The 25,101-nt window shown below is 36.4% G+C and overlaps 1 protein-coding gene across 2 annotated transcripts; it reads right to left on the bottom strand.

Annotated features, from left to right (window-relative positions):
• Positions 1-803: 803 nt before the first annotated feature.
• On the bottom strand, positions 804-14,410 carry LOC136801011 (uncharacterized). 2 transcript variants are annotated; one of them, XM_067057633.1, is made up of 3 exons: positions 13,878-14,410; positions 9,941-10,004; positions 804-1,785 (listed from the first exon to the last, which is right to left on the bottom strand). In XM_067057633.1, the coding sequence occupies exons 1-3, from the start codon at positions 14,391-14,393 to the stop codon at positions 1,682-1,684; spliced, it is 684 nt and encodes a 227-aa protein (XP_066913734.1). In that variant the 5' UTR covers positions 14,394-14,410; the 3' UTR covers positions 804-1,681. The 2 variants fall into 2 exon arrangements, with proteins under 2 accessions (XP_066913734.1, XP_066913735.1); XM_067057634.1 differs by lacking the exon at positions 804-1,785 and adding an exon at positions 2,738-3,441.
• Between the last annotated feature and the right edge of the window lie 10,691 nt (positions 14,411-25,101).

Below are 25,101 nucleotides of genomic sequence, written 5' to 3'. Positions count from 1 at the left end.
TTTTGTTCTTACAAAAACGTTGGATTTACAAAGTTTCGAGAGTAAAAATTCAGAGGGGTCGAAAATAACTAACCTTCGATAACCCGCTTTGTCAATACATTTTTGGCGTGCAAGAGTAAGCCCTACTGTAGTTTGAAAACTTCGAAAACAAAAACCCCTAGTTAATCTTTGCATTCTGAATTACGGACGGAAATTAGATATATTGGATAAATTACATATCTCGACATTATTAAGTAGACGTAGGCATACTTATCTTGTAAAAATCGCGAGAGTTTGTACCAGTGACATTACAATAGTTTCAGGCCTTGACCAATAAGAAGCTTCGCGGGTTTTCGAAAACAATAACAGCAATATTTTTTGCGATATTCAATTTTTTTTACGTGGGAGAGTTTAAAGCACGACATCTAGCCCCTCAGGCTTTACAGAAATCTGTGGTAAGTACGCAATCGTTGAGGTCAAGCTGTATAGAAGTAGAGATATTAAAAAAACCCTCACCCACGAACTTTAGTTCCCGCGAAATCTTAAAATTTTGTGGATGAGATCAACGGCGAAAAGTTAGCCCATTAAACTAATCGAAAGATGGGTAATTTAAAAGATTTTGACGTCAATCGATACTTTGATTAACAGCCATATTGAGAGAGAGAATGATATATTTCCCTAGCACCCTGCCTGAAAGTGCTTGAGATTCGAACAGTCTATTGATGTGCAAGTCTGTGAAACCTTCACATTACCAATCGGCAGTATGTTATTAGTGAGACACAGTGATAGATAAAAAGGGATTAGTTTTATAGAGTTTTAGAACCTTGAGGTCGACGTAAGCGAACTGAATCATACTTTTCTTTTTTCATATCTGCATGTATATACAAAATTTTTACATCATATTTTATACACTCTTTAAAAAATATCTAACACTGAAAAAAAGGAAAATCTTTAGGTAGAACAAAAATATAATAAAAGTCGAAAATAAATGTTTTACTATCAAAATGTTCTTAGAAATACACTCGATTGAAACTTAAAGGTATTACTTCGAATAAACGCCCAAGGCGTTCGTTAATTTTTTTGGATTTTTGGAGGGGCGTTAATTCGAGGGGGCGTAGATTAAATAATCTTTAACCTTATTTTGCCTTTTCATTATCTTTCAGTTTAAATATGTCATTTTAGAGATGTAAAAAGTGCGTCAAAATTAGTTTGAATACTGAAAGAAAACAACTATTAACGCACACTTAAGTTTTCTCCATACGACTCTCCAATACAGCTACTTGTTTCAAATAAGTGCCCCTTCAATAAGGAGAGGCGTTTATTCGAAAGGGGCATTTAAAGTATGTGTCGCCTTCAGGGAGGGGGCTTAAAAGAAGGGGCCGTCTATTCGAAGTGTTATCTGTTACATAGAACGAGATATGAAGAGAAATGTCAATACTTGTACATGATGTTCTTACCGCAACAAAAGAAACATTTCCCGCCAGAATGATAAATAGATGATGCGTTGCCGATTTTCATCCGTTTTAAACTGTTTAGGAGGCGTATGTAGCCTAAAAGTACTGTTAACCAGAAATGAAATCAACATGACAGATTATTCGTCTCGAAACAAAACACACTTTCGATTTATTGTACTTATACTTCGATCCATACGAGTAGGTTAGAGATCAGTGCGTTTTAAACTAGAAAATCCGATTCATTCAGCTTATGTAACACGTTGCACTTGAATTTTATTGGCGAATATGGAATTATAATTCAGTTGTTGATCTTTGAAGAAACTTTGATTTTTTTCGTGGTGGTCTGTAACATCTGCGAGAGAAAGAAAAGAGAGTTAAATATGAGAAAAAAGATTTTTTTTCTAGGTGCAAGCTTTCCAACGTTTCGTGATGTCCTAAGTCACTTTTGAAATATCTCGTTTTCGCAAGTTCTCTATGATACCACCTCGCAACGTCTCTTGTCTACTTTTCGCGATGTTGAAGTCATGATGAATATTAATTCGCAATATGAATCTAGATCAGTCTTTCGCTATTTTTGTCATTAGTTTTAATATAACAATAGCGTTCAGTTTGAGGTCGTTGTTGTTATTTTCTGCCCGCGCAGTTTGATTATTAGCCCGAGAGTGTCATTTGGGCCCGACGCGAAGCGGAGGGCGCAAATGGCACTAGAGGGCTAATAATCAAACTGCAAGGGCAGAATTAATGACAACAACGAACGAAAACTTAACGCTATTACTATTATTATCCATATCGGACATTCAAACAACGTTTTTTTCTAGCGTCAGCCAAGTCTTTTTGCTTCAATGCAATGTCTTCAACAAGTTCTGAGTACCCTTGCGAGCGGGCCGCAAATGACCAAAAAGTGTTTTTTTCTGACGTCGGTTTAGTCTCACCGCTTCAATGCAACGACTTAAATAAAGTTCCGAGCGGGCCGCAAATGACGTTATCGCCCTGTAACCAGGGCGGTTAATGATATTTCAGTCCTCTGAAGCGCGACGCCTTATTTTTCTCAGCGCGGGTATGACTATTTGAGTCATAGAACCCTTCAATTCCGCCCGCCGTTCGAATCTTTAATGGCTTACTTAATGACCGCTATATGGATAATAATTAAACTTAACTGAAGTTCTTTTGAGTGATCTTTCTACACAATCAATACTGTAACCGTCCGTGAAGTAAATTCACAAACGATAACCAAATACCAAAACATTTCAAAAAAGAAAGGACAATGTTGTGTTCTTACAAGGGCATGAGGAGATTTTCAAATGTTTTGCGACCCTACTGAGAACGGGGTTAGTGAAAAGGTTACCCTGTGTATCCCCGTACCTCTTTTTGTTAGTACTTATACGTTTGTATCGACCGTTAGGTTAACGTTGGACATATTTCATCCTCCATGATTATCGGTTTTGCATTGCTGTTAACAGATCGTTTTCCCTTGAGACCAGTGTCTTCTTGAATGAGTGCTTTCAAGGTGATTATGGGCCGTCCAACGCGTTTTGACTCTTCTGGAACCCAGGTTAGTAGACGCCCTGGGACGCTGTATGACCAGCCAGAGCTAGTCGTCAGCATAAAACTGGCTTCGGATATCGTTGGAAGTGATCCATATACAAATGCATTCGTTTAGTGATCTCTCCAAGATAGATTGTAGACAGTACGGAGCATCTTGGTGTAAACACCGTCAAGATGTTTTGTTTTTGCGACATTCAGTGACCATGATTCAAAGCTGTAGAGGAGGGTGGATTCAACACTGGCTTTAAAAACTTATTGAGATGGGCGCCTTCCATATATTTTGAAGACTGTTGAGCGCACTACATGCTTGGGCAATTCTCACATCCATATGGGCGGTGTCAGTGAAACTTCCAAGATATTTGAAGTCGTTAACGCGTTCCATCTCCATCGATGGATTAAAATGCAAGTATTTAGTCTTCGGTGCGTTGAGAAATAGACCTACAACTTGACAAGCCTTTTCACCCTTTAAAAGAAGGCTTTGTCATGCTAATAACGTGTCCTCAAGTAAGGCTATGTGGTCCGCGTAGTCTAGGTCTGTATAAGACGTTCCGCTGGAACCCGTCTACCTCTACGACGTTTGAGAATCATCCCGTCACTTTGTAGAATAGAAACACGAAGGGCAAAAGCCCAGTACAACAATGAACAAAAAGGGGGCTAAGGGATCCCCCTGAAGAACACCGGTTTTTATCTGCTTCTCCCTCTGCAGACGTATTCTCGTACATGATTCGGATGGCGTTTACAACTTGAAGAAGGAAACTTTATACTTCAGGATTCAGCAGACACCGATTGTGCACTTAGATTTCTTCCGGTCCTCGCTTTCGATGAAAACAACAATGCAGGACTTTTTTTGAACAAAACCCATGCTGTGTTGAATGATGATCATGGAATGGGCTTGTCCAGAAAAATTTGAATATGGGGGGGTGGAGGTCTAGTCCCCGAACAAGCATCAGTTGACCCCCTCGACTTTCAAAATTACCTTGAAACAGGGCAAAATTACCCCCAAACAGAGCAAACCTAGCAAGACAACAAACAACAATAGCAAAGTAAGGTACAACAAGTGATACTTTTATGGATTTACCTGGTTATCAAACTAATCAATGAACATTGAAACAATGAAACACATAAGACATAACTGGTCAAAATACAAAAATAAAGAAAATGAAAGCATATCTATTAAGAGAAACTATCAACAATATTGAAAAAGATTTTTGAAAAAGAAATAAAAAAGCTATTAAACGCTTTTCTTTATAAAAACAATCCACTATCAGAAAAATTCACAGCTTAATAAATAAGGTTTCCAGAAAACTGAAACCATCGCGCTCTAAGGTGACATTTTCTTTGTTTAGAAAAATAATAATAACAAGTGATACTTTTATGGACCTACTTGATTATGCATTTAACACATCTATAATTGATATCTACGTGAGCGTGACCATTAAACAATCATTCAGAACACAAATAGTGACGATCTATTAAAATTAGTCGTTTATTTCTTATAAAAAAACATTTAGAAACCAAAATTTCATGCTCTTAAAATATTCTTTTATATTCAAGACTTCGTGAGCAAAAAAAACATATCTCATCAAAAAATTCAGTAATTTGGCTAAGAACATTGATGTATGCTTATTAATAGTGATTCTTATAGATAAAGTTGCGTTTTTTGAGCTGACAAATTCTTTTTTTACAAAAATCTGCTTGAGCCATCTTTTACCTACTTTCATGCAAAAAATCAATGACTCAATATTTCACAAATCCAAAAAACCTTTTTTTAGCCGTTTTTTAGCTGAAACTTACCCAAAAATTTTTTCTTCCAAAAATCGAGCTCCGTCACATTTGAGGGTTTATAGTTTTGCATCTTTGTGCAAAAAATCATAAGGAATGAAAGAGCCAATCTCGAAAAGAGCTAATACCTAAGTAATTGACAATGTGCTTACAAAAAAATATCGAATTTGGACAGTTTTTCTATAAAAAACGCCAAGCAACCAAAATTTCATGTCCAAACACACATATTCTTTAAAAGTAAGCCCTTACGAGTAAAAAAAAATATCTATCTCATAAAAAAAATTCAGTTATTTGACTAAGAACATTGATGTATGCTTATTAATAGTGATTCTTATAGATAAATATGCGTTTATTGAGCCAACTAAATTTTTTTGCAAAAATCTGCTTGCGCCATCTTTTACCTATGATGGTACCCTACTTTCATGTAAAAAATCAGAAAAAATTAATGATACAATTTTTCACAAAGTCCAAAAAACCCGTTTTTTGGCCCAAATTTGCCCCAAAGTTTTTTTTTTGTAAATCGAGCTCTGTCACATTTGGGCCACCACTATTTTGCACCTTTGTATCAAAAATCAAAAGATTCCTATGATTCAATCCAATCCACCGGGGTAGGTCCAAAAACCTAAAGCTTACCCTAAAAAACCTGAATAGGATTTGAGATTATTAAAGTCTTTTGCTTTCCTCTATAAAATGTATCAAAAGAAATTCTAAGCTCGCCTGATGAAATAAGACTTTTTACTAGAACTCAAGTTTGCTGTGAAGTCTCTGAACATTCTAACTATCGGTATTAAAGATTTCTAGCCTTCTTATATACGATAATTAAATAAAACTTAGCCTCAAAAACAAGTATATGTCCCATTAAGTTAACCATTAAATTTTCTTTTGAAAATAATATTTTCTTAAGCCAGAAAATGGAAAGTTTTTTATAAGAACACGCGATTTCAGACTCGCCTTTTAGGCAAAAAGTCACTGGAGAATTTTGGAGAAAAGTATTAAGCAATAGAGTTCATTTTGAAGAAAACATTGATCGAAAAATTTGTCATTTGATGAAAGATTGCAGGCCCTTTTTAGTTCAAATATTTTCTTACACCGATGTCAGATCTCGTCTCAACTAATTTCCAACACTGAAATGAGTAAATAGGATTTCACCAATGAACAAAAGAGCTCATTAAAAATGCATTATATATGAGATTATGATCATGCAAACCTCGTAAATTTTTTAACCGTAGGGCGAGCTTGGTTATAATAAAATACATCTCCTGTTTTTCTTTATACCTCCGCGCTTTAATAATAGTAGATAATCTTGACAACACTTGTTGATCATTTGTAAATAACTTTTAGAAAGAGAAAAATAAATACATCTCGTTTTACAGCATTTGTAATGTACGGAAAGGTTTAAAGAGGAACTTTTTAAACGCTATATAAGCAGATATAAGAGAAAAGCTTTAATATTAAGGTTTTTCTTGTCACTTGTCAGAGGTAATAATTAAGGAGTGAGCATGTATGTTATCAAGTCTGTCTCAAAATAATTTGAGCTGGAGACAAAAATGGTTGTAACTTTTGATAGAATTCGAATCAAGTTACAATTTTGTGCTCGTTAAAAAGATATTCGTGAGTGGAATATTATCAAGTAAAAATTTTGGAAAAAAACGGAAAATGAAAATGAAAAATGAAGAAGAAAAAAATCAATTTCTTGTAGAAATGTGGTATAATTACCATTTTCACAGGAGTGATTCTCCAATCTTAGATCATCATCACTTTTCTTCTTCATTTTTCATTTTCATTTTCCGTTTTTTTCCAAATTTTTTAGTTGATAATATTCCACTCAAGAATATCTTTTTAACGAGCGCAAAATCGCAACTTGATTCGAATTCTATCAAAAGTTACAGCCATTTTTTTCTCTTGCTACAAATTATTTTGAGACAGACTTTAGTTTGAAAGATAGTGCGAAAATTGACGGCAATGGAGGTGGCACAAGAGTTGGCTATTGACTTACAGAATCAAAGAAGAGGTTGTCATATAGCTGGCAATAATCAAGCAATACTGAAAAACGATCAGTTACGTGGCAATCTGGACAATGCAGCAGGTTCTCGACCGAACCTTCCAAATCATCAGATTAAAGACGAGCTTGCATTAGCCAATCAGAATGTTTTAAAAGATCTAGCAGGAAAGATACGAGTGATGCAGAACCAATTAGCTAACATTCAACAACAGCCTCCACTACAGAATGTTGAGCCAAAGAGATCCAGTACCTCTACTAAATTATTCATTTTCATTTTATTGAGTCTTGTAAGTGCTTTATCCATCACTTACATAAGGGACAATCAATCAAGAATTGAAAGATTGACTAAGAAAATTGCAAATCAGAAAAGCATCATTGATCAGCAGAGTTCAGAGATTTCTGAAAACAAAGACTTGTTGGAACAAAAATTAGCGACCATGTCAAGGGAATACCAAAACCTTAATTTGCAAGTGTACAACCTTACAAAAAACCTAACTGAAACGAAACAAAATTTGTCTACTTTGACAATTCAACTTGGATTAAATGAAACCCAAACTCAATCCGTCCAAGACGAAATTTCACAGCAAAGCCAACAAATATCCCAACTTTCTGCTGACGTTAACAAACCATCCACTTGGCCACCAGAAGCTATTGTATTTTCAAGAGCGGGCCCTGTCCTCCAGGATTCAAAGCTCACCATGGGTATATGAACGCTATAAAAACGTATTCACATACTCCTAGTTACATAAAAGTGACCACATTTGGAGATTCACGCATTGGATGTCATGTTAGTTGTGGTAAATTCGCAAATGGGAATAACAATGGCGACCTACATATACATACTTGTTGTAAATGAGAATATATTTTTGGAAATATTTCTAAAAGTATCTTGCTTCACTTTTAAAGGTTCTATAAAAAGGTCCTGGAGATATATTATATATATACCAGGTGCGCCACAAAAAGTTTCTCTCTTTAAAACCAATTTTCTAGAAATCTAAAAGTTTTGAAAAAACTATTCCTATTTCATTTGAAGGAAGAAAGATAAACTTAAATTTTGATGGGTCATTTATTAAATTCAATTCATTAGATCAAATGTTATGCTTTCTGAAAGTGCTCGAAGACGTTAAAAATCGACCTATCAAATTAAACAGAAGCATAATCACATGATACATCATTATCTTCGTTTCAGTCATTTAAAAATGATAACTACAATCAGTGTCATAATATATTGGCACTTTTGGCTAATTTACAATTTTTCGAAAATTGAAGTTCGAGCGAGAATGTAAATTTTTAGGCCTTCAACTTGATTTCATCGAGTATTTCGATCTGGGAGGGATTTATTGGTTTCTAGGCTATATTTCAAGCCCTACTGGACCATTTTTTCTAAGTCTAGCGTTAAAACTCAGAGTTAAAACTCTACCCTTCGAACCTACTTTAGAGCACTTACAAATCGATTGTGGTTTCAAAACACCCCGGTGAATTTCCCTTTTGTGCCAAGTATTTTGTCCCTGATTGTAGCTGTCTAAATGGCCTTTTGTTATACAAAAGAAAGGTTGAATTTAAATAAAAGGCTGAAATTTGTCGAAAAAGGCAAAAATACGTTAAAATTCATAAAAATACATCAAATATGGGTTTTGAGATACATCCAGCCTTACATAGACTTTATACAATCTTTAAAACAAAAAATCTGAGGAACCTTTCCTTGAAAGTAAATTAAAGTGATTTTGATGAAGATTTTAAACCCTTTTGTCTTTTCAGTTTCGAAATTTATGTGTTTAATTACTGAAAAATGATTTTAATCATGTAAAGGCTATTGCGATTGCCAATATTTATATCAAAATTTGATTGGTCGATTTTCAACGTCTTCGAGCACTTTCTGAAAGTAACTTTTTTATTCAATTGGGGATAACTTTTGATCTAATAAATCAAATTTAATAAATGACCCATCAAAATTTAAGTTTATCTTTGTTCTTTTCAATAAAATAGGAATGGTTCTTTTATAATTTTTAAATTTCTAGAAAATCAGTTTTAAAGAGAGAAACTTTTTTGTGGCGCACCCGGTATAAAGATAACTTGAAAGAGTTCAAAACAAAGCTAACATACAATTTTGTCATGTAATATTTTTATATCAATTGCTGTCAATTGAATAAGCTTCTATGTTCATCCTTCTAAAGTATTGAATTAAAGGATCTATTGAACTGAATAAAAATAAAAAGTTTTTTCTTGATCTCGAATTTTTCCACAACTCACTTACTATTGTCACAAACCGTACTTCCTCAAATGAGCACCGTGGCGCTTATTCAATTTTTTTGATTTTAGGTGTATTCCTTATTCAAGGGCGGTGCAGCCCTCTCATTGCCAAATTTGAGTTTAAGTCGCTAACAATTCAACGAAATAATGGTTTGATATCCTTTAAGAGGGAGTTTCAGTCACGGCGGCAGCGCTAACTAGAGAGCGGTGCTAAAATATCACGACATCAAGAAAAATTACACTCAAACATCACGAAAGGAATTTATTAGGATAAAAAGCTTACACCCTTAGAAAAAGAATAAAACAACAGAGCACGTCTTATAAGTGCAAAGAGAATACTACTAACATGACAAAAGCTGAAATAGTATAGTATAGCCAATAAAAGTAGTGAAAAAAAAACTTTCAAGTCTTTCGAAACAGGGGGGCGTCAAGCAATTAGTACAAGATACTGAGCCTACTAAAACTGCTTTTTCGCAAGAAGTTAGCAACACCACCACCCTTTGTACACTTACAGTAGTACAGTTAGTACTAACTGAATTTTGGGTCAAATTTACATACACCACCCTTGAAAATAGCAAAAAGATTTTCAATAGGAAATTACAAGAAATTTGAATATTTTAGAATATCGAATTTCTATGACAATCTACAAATCATTTTTAACATTTAAAAAAAAACTTTTTGAAAATTTGGAAAAAAATCTACTTTCTAGAATATTATACGATGTTTTCTTTTTGAAAATGTCCTCACAAAATTTCGTTTTTCACGCAGTTAGTACCAAAATTCAGCAAGCAAGGGGCCACCTTTTTGCAGTTAGTACACCTGAGTACTAAGTGATTTCATCCAATTCACATGACACCACGGTACTAACTTTATGACCCTCCCTCCTCTGTTCGTAAGAAAAGCAAAAGGTCAATTTAAGAAATATTACCTGGTGAATCTTCAGAAACGAAACATTGCTTTGCAAACAGAATCTTCTTGTCCTTTTGTTGACCCTAAAGAAAATAACACAGATACAAAATCAAAAGTTTGCATAACTCTAACCACAACAGGTTAACTTTTTCATAATAAGGTTTAGTCCTTTATTGTTAAGGGAATAGCAAGTTTATGCATTTGCACTTTTGAGGGTGACCGTGTGGCTGAAACGATTTGGAATAACTTGTAGATTTGACCCGCATAATCGAGAACGGTAAAAGTGCTGATTTACTGTCGTCTTCAGTTTATCTAGATTGCGCGCATTCCCAGAGTTTATTTTGTTATAGGGGATGCGTATCGTGTATAAAATTCTCGTCCGAGAGTTACTTCAAATTTGGGGTAACCAAAATTTGCATAAATTTACATAATTTCGTCACATCCAATCAAAGAAAGAAAAAAATGAAGTCATTGTGCTGTTGTTTTCATAATTATAAATTTTCATTCATTGAAAAAAGAAACAAGACGACTTGAAGTCGAAAATTTCGCCTAGCATTTGAACTACATGGGAAAAACAAGAAGTAGATGAAGCTAATCTGAAATTTACTTTACATCGAGCCTTGATGAAACAATTTTACAACAAGAACAACGAGGCTTAAAATCGCAAGAAAAACAAGTGATACTTTTATGGACCTACCTGGTTGTGCATTTAACACATTTATAATCGATATCTACGTGACGTGACCATTAAACAATCATTCAGAACACAAATAGTGACGATCTATTAAAATTAGTCGTTTGTTTCTTATAAAAAAAACGTTTAGAAACCAAAATTTCATGCTCTTGAAATATTCTTTCATATTCAAGACTTTGTGAGCAAAAACAAACATCTATCTCATCAAAAAATTGAGTAATTTGGCTAAGAACATTGACGTATGCTTATTAATAGTGATTCTTATAGATAAAGATGCGTTTTTTGAGCTGAAAAATTCTTCTTTTACAAAAATCTGCTTCAGCCATCTTTTACCTACTTTCATGCAAAAAATCAGAAAAAATTAATGATCCAATTTTTCACAAAGTCCAAAAAACCCTTTTTTAGCCGTTTTTTGGCCCAAATTTGCCCAAAAACATTTTCTTTCGAAAATCAGGCTCCGTTACATTCGAGGGTTTATAGTTATGCGTGTTTGTGCAATAAATCATAAAGAATGAAAGAGCCAATCTCGAGAAAAGCTAATACCTAAGTAATTGATAATGTGCTTATAAAAAAATATCGAATTTGGCCAGTTTTTTTATAAAAACACGCCAGGCAACCCAGATTTCCTGTCTAAACACACATATTCTTCAACAGTAAGGCCTCATGAGCAAAAAAAAACATCTTTCTCATATAAAAATTGAGTAATTTGACTAAGAACATTGATGTATGCTTATTACAAGTGATTCTTATAGATAAACATGCGTTTTTTGAGCCAACAAAATTTTTTTGCAAAAATCTGCTTCAGGCATCTTTTACCTATGATGGTACCCTACTTTCATGCAAAAAATCAGAAAAAATTAATGATCCAATTTTTCACAAAGTCTAAAAAACCCCGTTTTTTAGCCGTTTTTTGGCCCAAATTTGCCCAAAAAATTTTTTTTTAGAAAATCGGGCTCCGTCACATTTTGCCCACCACCATTTTTCACCTTTGTACCAAAAATCAAAAGATTCCTATGATTCAATCCCGAGAAAAGTTGGTAACAGACGGACGGACGGACGGACGGACGGACGAACACAGGTTAATTTATAGGACCTCCAGGTAGGTCCAATAAGACCAATTTAATAATAATTGTTGTTTAATTTTTAAAAACTCTCATAAAGTATATGCTTATAAATAAAGAAATGCTCTTATTACACGCCATCTCTTGTTTACTTTGTAAGAACTAATTACCGAAAGGTTTATCACCATCTATCAAGAGTTATTGATTTGATTCTTATAAAGTAAATGCTTATAAGAAAAATAAATATGCTCATATTGTACACCAACCCTTGTTTACTTTGTAAGAAATAATTACCGGAAGGTATATCACCGTCTAGGTCTATCAAGAGTTATTGATTTGATTCTTATAAAGTATATGCTTATAAGAAAAATAAATATGCTCATATTGTGCCCCATCCCTTGTTTACTTTGTAAGAACTAATTACCGAAAGGTATATCACCGTCTATCAAGAGTTATTGATTTGATTCTTATAAAGTAAATGCTTATAAGAAAAATAAATATGCTCATATTGTGCCCCATCCCTTGTTCACTTTGTAAGAACTAATTACTGAAAGGTATATCACCTTCTATCAAGAGTTATTGATTTGATTCTTATAAAGTATATACTTATAAGAAAAATAAATATGCTCATATTGTGCGCCGTCTCTTGTTTACTTTGTAAGAACTAATTACCGAAAGATTTATCACCATCTATCAAGAGTTATTGATTTGATTCTTATAAAGTAAATGCTTATAAGAAAAATAAATATGCTCATATTGTACACCAACCCTTGTTTACTTTGTAAGAAATAATTACCGGAAGGTATATCACCGTCTAGGTCTATCAAGAGTTATTGATTTGATTCTTATAAAGTATATGCTTATAAGAAAAATAAATATGCTCATATTGTGCCCCATCCCTTGTTCACTTTGTAAGAACTAATTACTGAAAGGTATATCACCTTCTATCAAGAGTTATTGATTTGATTCTTATAAAGTATATACTTATAAGAAAAATAAATATGCTCATATTGTGCGCCGTCTCTTGTTTACTTTGTAAGAACTAATTACCGAAAGGTATATCACCGTCTAGGTCTATCAAGAGTTATTGATTTGATTCTTATAAAGTATATACTTATAAGAAAAATAAATATGCTCATATTGTGCGCCGTCCCTTGTTTACTTTGTAAGAACTAATTACCGAAAGGTATATCACCATCTTTCAAGAGCGTTTGATTTGATTCTTATAAAATAAATGCTTATAAGAAAAATAAATATGCTCATATTGTGCGCCGTCCCTTGTTTACTTTGTAAAAACTAATTACCGGAAGGTATTTCACCGTATCTCAAGAGTTATTGATTTGATTCTTATAAAGTATATGCTTATAAGAAAAATAAATATGCTCATATTGTGCCCATCCCTTGTTTACTTTATAAGAACTAATTATCAAAAGGTATATCACCGTCTATCAAGAGTTATTGATTTGATTCTTATAAAGTATATGCTTATAAGAAAATAAAGAAAAATCAAAACTGTGAAGCTAAAGACACAAAGATATAATGACGTAATCCAAAGAAATCCTGCGAAGATCTTCCGTGGTTATATGTAATTTGTAAATTGATTTTAGTGAGATTGTCCACCGTATCAAGTACTTTCGTTTTCTAAATTTTCGTCCGATATCGCACCATGCCTATCGTAATACTTTCGCTTAGGCGAAATTAAAAAAGAATTGCTATGGCACATAATCAAAAAAGAAAAAAGAAAAGACGGGGGTAAGTTGGGACAGAAATATTTTAGACGATACGCATCCCCTATATCAAATCATATCAGAGGGTATGCGTGCAGCCTACAGTTGATCAGGATCTAGAAAATAAGTAGTAAACTGTCACACATACATAAACTTGCTATTGTTGGGAGGTGGGCAGACTCAAATTAAGATCTAATCTAATGTTTAAAGCCCAAACCATCTAAAATCCCATACACTTATACGTGCATGGTCCCAGCAAAACTTTAAAACTTCTAAAGTGAATGTAATTTATCCATTGAAAAATTATAAAAGTTGAAGCTTTAACTTTGTATCCCAACCCAAGATTTTGCAAGTTTCAATAGAAATGTCACTACCAAATCAACCGATTAGTGATACACACCTGTATATGAAGGACATGCCCTACTGCCTATTAAAGCAAACATAAAAAACTAAAAATGTTTTGTAAAGTTTTACCTTTTCCAGGAAAGAAGATTTAGCTTTTCTTTGTAAACTCATCGCAGGTAATGGCATTTGCTTGCACGAAACCTTGGTTTTCTTTTTTGGTATATTTTCTTTCTTTGGTTTGTCAAATTTTGTTGTAATTGGTTGATTTGCTGTGTTTTCTTTCGTTCTTCCTTTTGTCTGATTAGTTCTTGGCTTTGCTGTTATTTCTTGATCATCCAAAGGTCTTTTTTGTTTCGGAGTAACGAAATTCTTTAATGTAGAATTTTCATGAGAATTGTCTTTGGATTTCAACATACTATCTGTGATCATGTGCTCCATAAACCCAGGTTCCACCAGACATTTCAAATTTGTGAATTCGTTTGCAAATGTTATGCACTGAATGATTTCATTATCTAGCTCACCGCATTCTTCATAATGTGTCGGAGTGTGCTTGACATACTGTATCTTTGAAGAAAACCAACTACCACATACATCACATACGTAGATTGGAAAATTTAATAATTCTTCAGGAAGGTTCAATGACATTTTCTTACTTCTTTATTTATCTCTAAGAATAGAATAGAATTAAGATTGGGAATTTCAAGCCAGTGTGGATGAAATGAAACTATTTTGATGATAATGAGATAGAAGGGTTGAGATTCTAGGGGATTTTTCAGGACTGAACTGAAATTAGTATATAAGAGATATTTTTTGGGATTAAACTGAAATTAGTATAGGAGAGACATTCTTTGGGACTGAACTGCAATTAGTATAGAGATATTTTTCAGGTGCTGATATTTTTGTCTTAAAAAAGGAAATTTGAAAAACAGGAAGTGTTGGGCAGATCTTTTTTAGATTAGTGCTTTCTCCACATTGACAATAGGACCCACCCGTTGTATTTTGCGTCTATAAACTCATTCATTCAACAACACAAATGAGCCAAAACTTCTGCAACAGAGACCATGACAAATGAAATTTCACTGCTAGCACGCCCTTTTTAATTTTTTTGTTTTCCTTCAAAATGGCTGACAGCGATTGGAGAATTATAGAATACCCACCGCCAAACCACCCACTGCCCCAATATAATGAACAAATTACAAGCATGTAATTTGCCGCGCGGTTGACGTCATGCGCTTCATTGTGATGCCCCAAATTTCTTCTTCTTTTTCATTTTGAGATGGGCAAGTTGAGGAAAAGTTGAAAATGTTACCAAGATTTAGTTCATGAAAGCTGTCATTCATATTTACAAACTTTGAAAAGCCCACAACTTATTGCAATTCAAGTTAACAGTAAATTTCTTTGATCACTGACTATTTTCTTTTGTTTAAAAGAAATTTTTACATACAATGGAGCTCAAAATTGCAGAGTGTACTGGTCGGGTTGATTGCTTTGTTTTCTTTCATTTTTTAAGGGGATGTTCAAAATGGTTATACACCAGATTGATTCTGATAATCAATAGTTAATCTATAATCAGGATTTTTTTGGGAGGCTTGATTACACATATGACTCTGCAAACCCAGATTTCTGGAGACACAAAACGAAAAATGCCCGGTGTTGAATAAGAAAACGTTTTAGCACACAGGACAATCCAAACACTAGATGGGTTGTAAATCAGTCCTTTGCACCCAGTGCGCTATAAAAAACTAAGGAAAAAAGTCTGGTGTTGAAAATCTGTGTATTGTACATACCAGATAAACACATGAAAAAACTGGAAAATGCAGGCAAAAACAGGCTTTTTACCTACCAGAGACCAAACAGTGGAGAGCAACAAAATATTGCATTTGTATTGATGAAAAAAACAATCAATGATCAATCGATACAGATTTAAAATAACCTTGATTACTTATTGATTATCAGAATCAATCGATATGCAATAAATTCATCGATTCATTGATTATTGATCAAATTAAAATCAAGCAAAACAAACTTGATTGGCTGATTTTTTGCAAAGATGAGGATGGAAAAGTAAAATGATTACCGTCAACGGCTCTAACTTGGGACGATTGGTCAAAACATGGGATTGTTGATATCTGGCCTGTATTTTGACTTACTGTTAAATCACTTTGACAGCAAATTTGTTTTGATACTTCAACCAAGTTTATCAATCAAACTTTTACCATCCCATAATCACAACCAAATGTGTTTTTAAAGCATCTTGAAAGTACATAATTTTAAGAAGTAATTAAACATGCTGTTCGCATCTTGACGCCATTTTTTTGTGTTGTTTTTCTCTAGAGGCTTTTGTAGAAAGGTAATTGAAGGAAACGAATTAGTTTCAATGATGGCTAAGGCCACATCTAAATATATTGTTTGTAATACATTAGATCTAAATGAAAAGAAAGAAGAATATAAACTAATCTGAACATCTCCCCTTCCCGGAGAGGTCATGGTCACTGTAGATAGTGTTCAGTTTCTTTTTATATATACAGTTCAACGTTTCTTTATATACAGTTCAACGTTTCTTTATATACAGTTCAACGTTTCTTTATATACAGTTCATTGGCTCTTTCCCCTATCGGCGGGGAGCAAGTGGTTGTTGTTCCAAGAGGCCAGGCGCGTTATGAGATGCTAATCGTCGTAGGATATTTGATGACGATCTGGTAACTATTGCTTGTGTTGGTTGTGCTGGCTGAGCGGGCATAGGAACTGTTGGATGAGGAATAGTTGGAGGAGTGGTCTCTAATGGTGAGGCTGGAATCAGATTGGTGGGTGTGGGTAGTGCTGTTGGTGATACAAATGTTGCTGGTCGAAGGAAGCGACGATTTTGCAGTGTCACCCTCCCTGAGCCATTGGTTCTGACTCTGTATTGTCTGTTAGGGAGTGTTTCTACAATCATCCCAGAGCGGATCCATCGGCGTTGATGCTTCTTACTACGGTTTTGGATGACGACAGCGGTTCCAACTGATAGGGACGGTAATGTTTTGGCGTGTCTGTTGTACTTCTCACTGATGACATGGTTTCGTTTGGAGAATGCTTCTTCCCGTTGTCTTGCGTCTATCACCCATGATGAGTGAAGCTGATAGTGGGATGGGTGTGTGGGTATGTGGTCACGCAGCTGGCGGTGAAATAGGATTTGGGCAGGACTGAGTTTGAGATCTGGTAGAGGAGTATTTCTGTATTGTAAGATTGCTCGAGAAACCTTGTTGTTGTCGATCGTGCCATTTGGTGATAAGTTATCGAGTAGTATTCTTTTTGCAGATTTCACCCCTAGCTCTGCTCTGCCATTAGACTGGGGGTACTCTGCTGATGATAGACGGTGTTTGACTCCCCAATCTGATAAGAATTGTTGGAACTTGTTTGCGGTTAACTGAGGTCCTCCATCTGAACTGAATTCTTCTGGAACGCCGTAGTTAGTGAAGAGGGTGCGACAAGTGGATATCAGGGTGGAACTGGTGGCTTCATTGGGTCCGAAATGATACAGGCAGTTCCAGTTGGATATCTTTGTTGATTCCCGGCCAATAGATACAATCGTTGACTCGAGCCTGCATACCTGTGCATCCTTGATGGGCGGAATGAAGCGCTTGAAGGATCTGATGACGGAGGTTCTTGGGTATCACGAGGCGTTTGTCTAACATTATGAGACCATTCCAATGCGATAGACGATTTCTAACTTCCCAGAATGGTCGTAGATTGGCAGGTAGGCTTTCACGGGCTGTTGGGAAGCCGTCCTGGATGGTTTGTAGCAGTGATGAGTAGTCAGTATCAGTTGATCCATGTTGACGTATCTGATCGAGAGTAAGGAGTTGAACATGGTCAGTTGTTTGGCACATATTGATGGCGGAAATGGCATTGACTTCTGAATCAATGTCTGGATTTCGATCATCTTCTGTCATGGTAGCAGTAGTTGTCGTTTGACGCAATACTCTCATGGTCTCCTTGTATGAGTCGATGGAAGCTACGCTGACAGGGTTCCTGGACATGGCATCGGGTCCACGCATCCATTTTCCGGGGCAATACTGGATGGTGAATCTGAATCTGAGGGAATGGCTCTTTAGCTTTTGAATGCGAGGATTCTTTACTGAGCTGAGGTCCCGATCGTTGAAAATACCCAGCAATGGTTTATGGTCTGTTGTGATGATCAGGTTGTTGCAGCCGAGGACGAACATCTTGGCGTGATCGAGTGACCAGGCAACGGCAAGTGCTTCTCCTTCTGTTGGGCTGTATTGGCTCTCGGAGTCAGATGTGAATGTTGAGCCTGCATAGATGAGCTTCCATCCGTCTGGACAGCATACAGGTGCATTCTTTGTATCACATTTACAATGCTGTTGTAGTAGTAAATACCCATAACCGTCCTTGCTCCAATCAGTTTGTAAACAAGTTGTGCGCTTATAGTCGAACGAACGAATACCTTCACCAACACTTGCGATTAACAATTGCTTTGATTCAATAAAAAGTTTGTTCAAAGTCTCATCCCAATAAAATTTCGATTTGTGTTTCACAAGTTCCCTGAATTGAAGCATTACTGGACCAATAGAGTAGGCCCAAGCGACTTGGTTGACTAACCCAAACCATGAGCGAGCGTCAGTAATGTTTTTAGGTGTGGGAAAGTTTTTTATAGCGTTCAGTATTGACTCAGAGGGTGCAATTCCATTTGGTGTGATTTTAAGTCCGGCAAAATCAACTGTGTCTTGACAAAATTGAAACTTTTCAGCATTGAGGACGATTCCTTTCTCCCCACAAAGTTGAAGGTAATCCCATGCATGGTAGAAGGATTCCGTGATTGACGAGTCGTATAACAGAGTATCATCCACACATTTTACCTTTTGTTGTACATCTTTAATAATGTCATCATAACGACTGGCGTAGGCATCACCAGATGCTATAAAACCTTGGGGCATACGAAGATATCTGTATCGTCCCCATTCAGTTATAAAAGTCGTGAGATGTTGGCTCTCTTCATCAATTGGTACAGAATGATATCCGTCAACTGCATCCAAGACAGTCTTCTTGGTATTGGGAGGTACTTGACATGCGAGTTGGAACAGGAAGGGACAATGGTGAGTTTCACGTTTACACTGTATGTTGAGTTGTTGGAGGTCAACTGTCCGTCTAATATTGCCGTTTTTCTTTCTGGCTGTGACCATGGTGGTGCACCACTCGACTGGTGTTCCGATCGGTACCGGTGCTATAATGCCTCTTTTGACGTCGTCGTCCAGACTCTTCTTGACTGCTTCCTTAAGGTGGAAAGGCACTGGGATGGGGTTATGACGAACATGTGGCTTCGCATTACGTTGAATATGGATGTGGGCAGGTTTCGTATCCATGGACGGAAATGGTCCGTCTCTGTTGAACGTAGTTTTGGAAAATTGTTCTAATAGGTAATGTTTGAGTTTTTTTTCCTCTGTGGGTTCAAAAGGTAATTTTTCTGGACGTTAAGGTAGATTACTTGGCAGGGTGTCAACGGAGGAAACGGTTGCTGTCATGGGGTATGGAAATGTCTCTGGTAGAATGTTCAATTCTGTACACCCTTTACGGCTGACGTAAATTCTGTCAACTTTTTCACAAATGTATAGCGGTTGAGTAGTAGTGTGATTGTCTATTGTGAAAGTCATTGGTAGCCAGCCAGAACAATGTAATGTGGATCCGCCAACGGCTCGAACTAGTTTGTTGCATGGGGTCAATGATTGTTTGTTTAGTTTGAGTTTATGCAAATGTTGGGGTCCAGCTAAACAAATGCTAGCTCCACTATCAGGAAAGATTTTCATTGGCGTTGGTGTCGGTTTGGTCGTATTGGAGGTTGGCGTAAGTTTCGCATCTATTTCAGTGATCTCTGCGGTTGGGCGGAACGCTTTGCATTTTTCGTCATAGGTGACATGGGCCAATAGTGCTTCGGCTGTTTCTGATTTTGGTTTCCAACACACTTTTGAAAAATGATTTGATAATTTGCAATTGTGGCATGTCTTCCCCCATGCTGGACACTTGGATGACCGATCTTTTGATCCGTGGGTAAGGCTGCCACAACCGGAACACGGAGCTTGTCTGGTTGGAAGCTTTTGGCGTTGATATTGCGATGTTCGGACCGCCATTGCATCGGATGCATCTTGTAAGCTGGCATGATCTTGGAGGGCCGTTTCGAAGGCTTCTGCATGCTTGAGGGTGGTGGCCTTAGCAAGGATGTCGACCTGTAGAACCTCTTTATGTAAGCCCCGGATCAATTGGTCTCTGATGTACGAAGGTGACAGATCATGATGACATTGCGGACATGAAAATTCACAGTCTTGTGCTGACGACTTTAAACGAACTAAATAGTCCCTTAGTTGTTCATTTTCGTGCTGCAATAGTGATGAAAATTGCATTCTGTGGACAGTTGGATTCGACTTTTTCGTAACAATGGTTTCAATGGCATTCAGGAAATTGTTCTCATTGTATGTTAGAAAGTTTGGATGGTTGTTGATGATACTTGTTTGGGTAGCATCGTCACATGCGTTGTAAATCATTGATGCAATCTGGTTTGTTGGGATCCCTACGATTTGTTTGTAAACAGTCCAATCGATTTTGAATTTACGAAACTGCGGATGGGTCATGTCAGACGTAATGGAAGGTAGTTTTGCGGATTTATGTGAGGCGGTTGGTTTGACCGAAGGAGTCGGATTAGTTGTAGCATACGTAGTCGAGTCTGGGGTACTGCTACTACTGACGTGTTGGAGAATCTTCATTATATCCCCAATAACTGTAATGCCCAGGTCTCTAAGAAATGACCTGTCCATGAAGGGCAATATCTCGAATGTCATTCGATTCTCTGTGAAGCTGTTTGCATACTGGTGTGCAGCTTCTTCTAGGATTCCAGCATCCCGCAGGTATTTTTCCCAGTCTTGATCTGACTGTGACAGCGCCATGTAGAAAGGTGATTGAAGGAAACGAATTACAGTTAGGAACATTTGGCGAGTTCCTGTACGCGGCCGCAATCCAAAAAACCATAATCGCACTCATAAAAAAATTACGTTCGCGTCTTTTTTTACCGTTTTTTGCCTAGACGATATAGCAAACATAGTAATTATAAGCAGACTGTGCCTTTAATTGGCTGTAAAAAATCTTTGCGCCGGTAGAAATTTCTCCAACTTTCAACAATGATAGAACACATCTATTTAAACAAAATTAACCAGCGCATTTCTTATCTTTCTACTTTTTCATCTTCAATGAAGCTCTCAAAGTCAAATAGAATTAAGCACATAAGATATTCTTATAATTGCGAAATGTTGTTTGTGCTTTCGCTACAGTGGAGTGCATGACATAACTCGCATGGCAACAAACTCGTCTTCTGTTGGCTGATCATATTGGGTGTTTTGGCGTTACCACCCTCGAATCAGTGGGCGCCTTTATCATTCCGCAACTCTGTCCACCATTTTAAATGAGTTAACAATAGATCCAAAAGGGCGCACTCATCAAGGAAGATCATTTGCTCTGGTCTCCGGCTTTGGAAAGTAGTAATGTTTTCGATTGTTTTTTATGGAAAATGGTAAGAAACTTAAGTTTACTTAGTTTTTGCTGGCTTATAGAATGGCAGGATCCTGGATGGTTTCCCTAACTGAATTAGTTTCAATGATGGCTAAGGCCACATCTAAATATATTGTTTGTAATACATTAGATCTAAATGAAAAGAAAGAAGAATATAAACTAATCTGAACAGCTTTTTTCAGCGTGTGCGATTGATTGACATGTCAAAGTTACGATAACATCGTAACAATTTCGATAACAGATCTCACAATTTTCCACATAAGAACAGATTTTTTTTAAATCTGTGTTTAGACGCTTGTGCGAATGTGCTTATCTCGTCGCAAAAATTTGTTCCTTTTGCATTGTGAAAGCCTACCTGGTGAGAGTAGCGTATTCACATTATTTGCTATCTATGATTCACTGTTATTTTGATCAAATGACTTTGGAGGTTCGGTGAAATGATGGCCAAATTGCTGTCCCATGTTTTGTCAGATAGTCCCAAGTTAGAGCTGTTGACGGTACATTATAAGAATTTAAAAAAAATTATGTTACCCTGCTGCTTACAAGACGACCCTGTTGACGCACTCGGTTGTCCAGTATTTTTTTGTCAATGCCGAAAAAGTTTTATCAAATCACACTGGAAAAAACTGTCCAGTGTTTGTCTGGTGTATTACAATACGCAAAGTCTTTACACCAGACTTTCTTCTTTAGCATTTTATTGGGCACTGGACACACCAGACGGATTTACAACCTGCTGGCTGTTTGGAATTTCCAGTGGTAAAAGTTTTATCATGTGATACCAGAAATTTTGCCTCAAGTGCTTTCACAAGTCTGGTACGTCTGCAGTCGTCTTACAAAGTGGGGGAGCTCTTCTCCTCTGTTAGGCAGCTACTGAAACTGAACTGAAACACATACCGTAGGATCGTCTAATCTCGACATACGTCTTGCAATCTCGACACCGGATCTGTAAAATAATCAAAACAAACCTTGAATGAAATTCTTGATATCATTCTTATCGAACAAGTTCATCCATCAAACTAGAAATTCAGTAAACATTGCAATCCTTTCAATTAAAAAAACAGCCAAATTATAAGCAGTTTTACACAACACACGAAACGCATGCAAACTTCCTCGTAACTTTCTCGTGTCCATCATTAAAATTTTACAACTTTATTACGCTTCAAGTCACGTGATAAAAATAATTCGCGCGCTTAGTCGACCTGGTTTCCATTTCCTTATTATTTATTGCAAGCACACGCTCTAGGCGCTAGGAGGCCGCGTTAAACTTCTAGGCGCCGCACCTAGCACACCTAGTCCCTTTTCAAATTCATAAGGAAACCGGGTTCTTTTAATTATTTTCGGTTCACGGTAAAAAGGTCTACTAAAAAGTTCCTTGCGTGCAAAATGTTGTTGTGATTTGGGCATCTTCGTTGAAAGCATTCTAATTAGTTTTTTAGTGATTACTACATCGTTAAAGTGTTCTTTTCAAATATATAAAGTAATAACAGTTCACATTTCTCATATTATATTAACAATCTGTGACGTGGATAGAGAGAGAAAAAAATTTAGTGATTGATTGATAACTTTGGTATGTATTTGTTTATGTTTGATTTTTTATTTCGAAGACCAGCCTACAGCTATGTCGAGATTGCAAGACGTATGTCGATATTAAACGACTCTACGGTAAGAGACCCAAATAAAAAAAAGCTAAACTTAAATAATATTTCCCAGTACCGTGAGAGGTCCTAAAGCCGACAGCCCAGCCTAAAGCCGATGGGGTCTTTCAAAGATACAAACTAAAATAAAAACAAACCTTTCGCTGTGACGCAACGAAGATACCAAAGTGTCAACTAAACTGAGAGATTAGATACACTGAACCAACTGAACCAAATAACAATAATTGCTTCTTATAACAAAACATATTTTTTTATTGCAATATGCACAACGTCATAAATGACAACAGTAGTGCAACAGCATCATAAAAAGTAACGAGATGTTTTGATTTTCCAAAGTACACGAAAATATAAAAGAGGTCTGTGTACGAGCGTGCTCATTTTGAAACGTTACGTAATCAAGCCTGGTTTCTATTACTTTACACTGGCACTTGGCTTGATTGCGGGGCTAGGACTTTGTGTAAGGATACATATAGACGACGTATATTACATTATATTATATATTACATGATAAGAATACAAATAGAAAACGTATATTACAATTATTATGTATTACATGACACCTAGTAAAGATAATATATGTCGTCAAAGAGTACACTTAAATGAAGAGCTGTCTGATTGCGGGCCTTCCGTAAATAAACATCCGGACTTATAGGTGGTAAAAAGGGCGTTGATAGTTGCCGCCTCATTGATTTGATGTTTGTTATTCAAATTAGTGCTACCACATCCGCCCTTTTTTCAACTTCGCGCCATTTTTACAATTTAGTCTGTTTGTTTCTTAATGGAAACCAGTCCAAGTTGTTTCGTATTTTTCCCGCACAAGTCACTTTTATTACAAAACTGTTATCGTTTTAAACATGAGCAACTGATCCAGAATAAAAGGTAATTATTTTTACAAATCGCACTTTTTAATTACATTAATTGACATCTTGACATTACAGCTATCTTGTTAGATGTTTTGTTTCGAGAGTTCTAGCAATAGTTTATCGTTCAACTTGGAGAGGGAATGTTTGTAAACATAGAATTTTTTTTCATAACAGTTATTTGGGGGGTCGGAATTAGGCTGGGCTGTCGGCTTTAGGACCTCTCACGGTACAATATCCAAGTAAGGTGCCGTAGTATAGTGGTAGTCGACCTTGGCTTCTGTGCAGGCGGCCAGGGTTTGATTCCCACTCACGGCAGTTCACTAGGCAAGTGAACGTTCCTTCGCCTGGGTCAACCCATGCCATGTGAGGGGAATTGGGTAATCAGTTCAAGGTGCTGACGGGACGCTCATTAGTAAGCGTCTATAGTTGCGAGAATAGACCTTTTTTCAAAGAGGCCACCCTGTTGAATAATTATGTAGTCCAGCAGAAAAACAATGATGAAACCATGCATAATTATTACAATATGCATGATACAGTAATTATGCATGGCTCTATCATTGTTTTTTATGGCTGGAGTACATAATTATTCAACAGGACGTCCTCTTTGAAAAAAGGTCTATAGGCCTCTAAAGCCTCCTGCAACTCAACCAAATAGATGTAGATAGATGATGTCAGTCTTTTCCCCATAAAAAAATTTGCTGGGCCTTTATTTATTTGATTACCCCCGCTCTCAAAAATGTTTTCAAATACATTCTTCTTTCGAACGAGCCAAAAAGATTCCACTCCTGAAATTGTTAAAGCAATTCCTAAAGAATAACCCCCCTACTAACTGCAGTATTGTCTTGTATTGTATTTGTTTGGAATAGAATAGAAGTAGCGAAACAACATTTTTACCTTGCACGAGCTGTACGTCCACCATACGAATTTTTCTAGACCATGTGTTTGAAGAGCTTCCCGCTCAACTCAATGCTGGTACACGGGGACTCAGTTATATCATACCCAGACTTCTAGAAAAAATTTGGGCGTTACGCCCAATCGCCTCCGTACAACGAAAAGAAAAAGTTATATAAAAAATCGCCCCCGTCTCGTATCGTACAAACGATAGTTCTATCTAAAGTCGCCTGTATGTTTCTTTTTTTTGACCCCAGGGGCCGGGACAGGGGACTAGTGACGTGTCCAAACCAGTTTGAAAATGAACCCTTTGATTTGAAGAAAATGAATTCCGAAAATATTTGCCATTTTTTGATGTTCTCGCGCACGCTGCCACCTGACACTTCCCAA

This window comes from Clytia hemisphaerica, unplaced genomic scaffold, assembly GCF_902728285.1.
Source record: "Clytia hemisphaerica strain Z4C2 unplaced genomic scaffold, Clytia hemisphaerica genome assembly, whole genome shotgun sequence".
Lineage (NCBI taxonomy): Eukaryota > Metazoa > Cnidaria > Hydrozoa > Leptothecata > Clytiidae > Clytia > Clytia hemisphaerica.
This window is presented reverse-complemented; position numbering and strand designations above follow the sequence as displayed.